This window comes from Gossypium hirsutum, chromosome A02 (genome assembly GCF_007990345.1).
Source record: "Gossypium hirsutum isolate 1008001.06 chromosome A02, Gossypium_hirsutum_v2.1, whole genome shotgun sequence".
Lineage (NCBI taxonomy): Eukaryota > Viridiplantae > Streptophyta > Magnoliopsida > Malvales > Malvaceae > Gossypium > Gossypium hirsutum.
In genome coordinates, this window is record NC_053425.1 from 33,077,461 (window position 1) to 33,081,069 (window position 3,609).

General features: G+C 42.8%; 1 protein-coding gene across 1 annotated transcript; it reads left to right on the forward strand.

Annotated features, from left to right (window-relative positions):
- The first annotated feature begins 412 nt into the window (after positions 1-412).
- LOC107963318 (uncharacterized) lies at positions 413-3,277 on the forward strand. The gene is made up of 6 exons (XM_016899870.1): positions 413-479; positions 1,703-2,025; positions 2,089-2,353; positions 2,437-2,702; positions 2,751-2,912; positions 3,026-3,277. Exons 1-6 carry the CDS (start codon positions 413-415, stop codon positions 3,275-3,277), a joined length of 1,335 nt encoding a protein of 444 aa, XP_016755359.1.
- The last annotated feature ends 332 nt before the right edge of the window (positions 3,278-3,609 follow it).

Genomic DNA, 3,609 nt, shown 5'->3' on the forward strand with positions numbered 1-3,609 from the left:
GGCTCGTGGGCCCATGCGGATAAAAATTCATGAAAAATGATAAATATTGGTCTGGGCTATGGAATTCGCATACCATGACTAAATTTGGGCCAAAAGGGCTATACGGGCTTGTGGGCCCACTTGGCCCGAATGTGGGGCTGAGGGCCTAATACACCGTTTCAACCAATTGGGTTATTTGAGTCGCTCGAAGTGACTGTAGACCTTTGAGGAGGTCGTTATCTATACTGAGACCCCAAAATAAGTAAGATTATCAAAATACCCCTAAAGGGTAAAATTACTATTTTACCCCTAATAGTTGGAAATGACCATTATACCCCTAGAGGTAGGTTGACTGATGAGTGTATGATATTTATATGACTGTATTGAGTATGAAACTTTGCATACACGTACTATTTATGACATGATATACTGCATGGGGATTGGGATTCTGATTTGGAGGAAGTACTGTACTGGTGGCTCTGCCACAATTACTGCTACCGGTGGCTTTGCCACATATACTGATACTAGTGGCTTTGCCGTATTTACTGTTACTGGCAGCTTTGCTGCAATATTGGTGTGTTGGCTAGGTGGGTCGATTTTATCCCCATATGGTGTGTTGGTTGGCACGCAGTGGTGTGTTGGTTGGATTGTGATAGGTTGCATATTTGCACTATACTGATTCTATATTGGGCTTAGGCCCACACTATTTCTGTTTAGGGCTAGGGCCCAGATAGCACTGTTATTGAGCAAGGCTCAGGCCCAGACTGCTGCTGCATTCATGGTTCCCTATTGTCTGAGAAGGGATTACACACTGAGTTTTCGTAAACTCACCCTTTCTTTTAACTGTGCAGGTAATCCACCGCCTTAGATGATTTGGATCTGCGAGGGACTCGGAGATGGCCACACTACTACTACAGTTTCTTTTTTTTGCAATTAGATTTTGTTTTGGGTTAAATGTTATGTAATAAGGCCATTGGTGGGTTTTAAGTTTTAATTTCGATTTTGATTTCTTAAACTAAACTGCTAGTCTAGGAAAACACGAGGTTTCAAAATAGCACGATTTATTGAAAGAACACAAGCTTTCAAGAGCAAAGTTTTCAAAATGCTTTCGCGGTTTAAACTGAAGTAATATACCAAAGGTAAACAAATTGGTGATCGTATATCGAGAACATTTGTTAAATATTGATAAAAAGATTTCGATTCAGTAACGGATTCTTACCGAAAAGATTAATTTGTTTAAAAATGCTTTGATGTGACATGCCAGATGCGGCCATATCGTCTAGGCCGGGTTTGGGGTGTTACATTTAGTGGTATCAGAGCCAGGTTACAAAACTCAGCTGCAGTGTTGGTGGCAGAAAATTATTTTCTATTCTTTCCAAAAATGGGGTTTTTTTTAAATTTGGTTTTTGAAATTTTTGTTCCAATTGAGTTTGACATGCTTTTGAAATAATTGGAAGTGTGGCACGCCGAGTCTCCGGCACCAAATCTATAAGTTCTCCGTTAGTATCTATTGCTTTAAACTGTAATGTTGTGCTGGAAAACTGTTATAGAAAGTAGAACTATACTGGAAATTTCTAGTTAGAGCAAACTGAGATCGTAGAAGACTGATAATGGTAGTGGGATCTCGATCTACGCAAACAAAACTCCAAATACTGTTTATCATAACATATCTTTTAATAACAACTGGAATTATAAACTGATAGCATAAAACTTCTAAATTTAGATAAAGTGTATCTTAATATAAGCACTAGATGTGCTCTTGGAAGGGGTACACGAGGCCGGGGTAGAGGCCGAGGGGGTGCTAGAGCTGGGTCTTCAGCATCGGGTCACATGCCTGCTAGGGAGATACTGGTTTCACCAGTAACTGAGACTGGGTCTCATGATCAAGCTATTGGGGATGATGCCTTGTCTCAAGCGATGTTGCGAGTTCTTGAAAGGGTTGTTGGAGCGAGAACGGGATCAGTGGCCCGGGGGTCAACTTCTAAACGACTCCAATATAATGGGGCAAAAATTTTTAGAGGTGTTTCTGGTGTAGCCCCGAATGTGGTGGGATATTGGCTAGAGGCTACAGAGTGGATAATGGATGATCTTGACTGTACTATGGAATAGAAATTGAAAGGGGCGGTGTCATTACTGCGAGATGAGGCTTACCAATGGTGGCTTACTGTGAGGGAAGGTACAAAAGCTGACCGTCTGACATGGGATTTCTTCAAGACGTCCTTTCAGGGGAAATATGTGGGTGCAAGTTATGTGAACGCCCGAAGGAAAGAATTTCTGAACTTGACCCAGGGGAATAGGACTGTGGCGGCATATGAGGTGGAGTTTCTGCGGTTGAGTTGTTATGCTCGTGAAATAGTAGCGACTGAGTATGAACGTGTGTGCGTTTTGAGGACGACCTTCATGATAAGTTGAGAGTTCTAATTGCTCCACAAAGGGAGTGAGACTTTGCTACTTTAGTGGAGAAAGCAAATATTGCCGAGGATGTGAAGCACTCGGAGAGCCAGAATTGTGAGAAATATAGGGGCAGAGGAAAAAGGGATTTTAGATCCTTGGGTTCTACAGGTAGGCCTATTAAGAGAGCCAAGGTTGATAGGCCAGTCCGAGCTGGAGATCCTATTGTTGCTACAAGACCGCAACCTTGTGCTGATTGTGGGAGATCTCATTTAGGTAAGTGCTGGAAAAAGATTAGGGCGTGCTTCAGATGTTGGTCTATGGATTATCAGGTTAGGAATTGTCGTCAAAGGTCTACTCAGATGCAAGCTACATGACAGGGTCATGTTCAGCCAGTGAGAGGTGGTCAGCCACTGAGAGGTCGTGGACAAGCCAGAAGTGGAAATGGGTTTGAACGAGGTCGTGGAGCACCAGGTAGAGGTACGGGTAACACCGAGGTGAGACAACCAGCCTTGGTTTATGCTGCTCGTCGCGAGAGGATGGTGATGGCCTTGATGTCATAACAGGTACGTTCTTGATTTATAATTCACCATTTGTTGCTTTAATTGATATTGGATCCACGCATTCGTATGTTGCGTGTACTGTGTCTGAGAAGTTGGGTATTAAGTTTGAGAGCACTGTTAGTGAAATAACGGTGTTGAGTCCACTAGGACAATCAGTTAGAGTGAATAAGTTATTCAAGGATGTGCCCTTAGAGGTTCAAGGGGAGGTTTTTCCTGTGAATTTGATGGGACTGCCATTCAGGGAATTTGATATTATTTTAGGCATAGATTGGCTAGTGAAGCATCGTGTGAGGTTGGATTGTGCTGCTAAATGGTTGGTGTTGAGGACTTTAGAGGATGGATAGATGGCCATAATAGGGGAGCGAAGGGATTACTTGTCTAATGTGATATCAGCGTTAAGAGCCGAGAAGTTGGTTCGCAAGGGTTGTGAGGCTTTTCTGGAATATGTTAGCAATTCAGGGATTAAGAGTCTTTCTGTTGAGGATGTAAAAACTGTTAAGGAGTTTCCAGATGTTTTTCCAGAAGAGCTTTCTGGCTTGCCCCCAGATCGTGAGGTCGAATTTGGAATTGAGCTCTTACCTGGAATAGTTCCAGTGTCCATCGCCCCATATAGGATGGTACCAAAGGTGCTAGTGGAGCTAAAGGCTCAAATTCAAGAGCTGTTGGATCGAGGATT

Coding starts and splice junctions, on each gene's coding strand:
- LOC107963318 (XM_016899870.1), top strand. CDS start 413: ATGGGGATTGGGATTCTGATTTGGAGGAAGTACTGTACTGGTGGCTCT. Junction 2,026..2,088: donor CTGGTGTAGCCCCGAATGTG/GTGGGATATTGG, acceptor ACTATGGAATAG/AAATTGAAAGGGGCGGTGTC. Junction 2,703..2,750: donor GTTGGTCTATGGATTATCAG/GTTAGGAATTGT, acceptor GCTACATGACAG/GGTCATGTTCAGCCAGTGAG.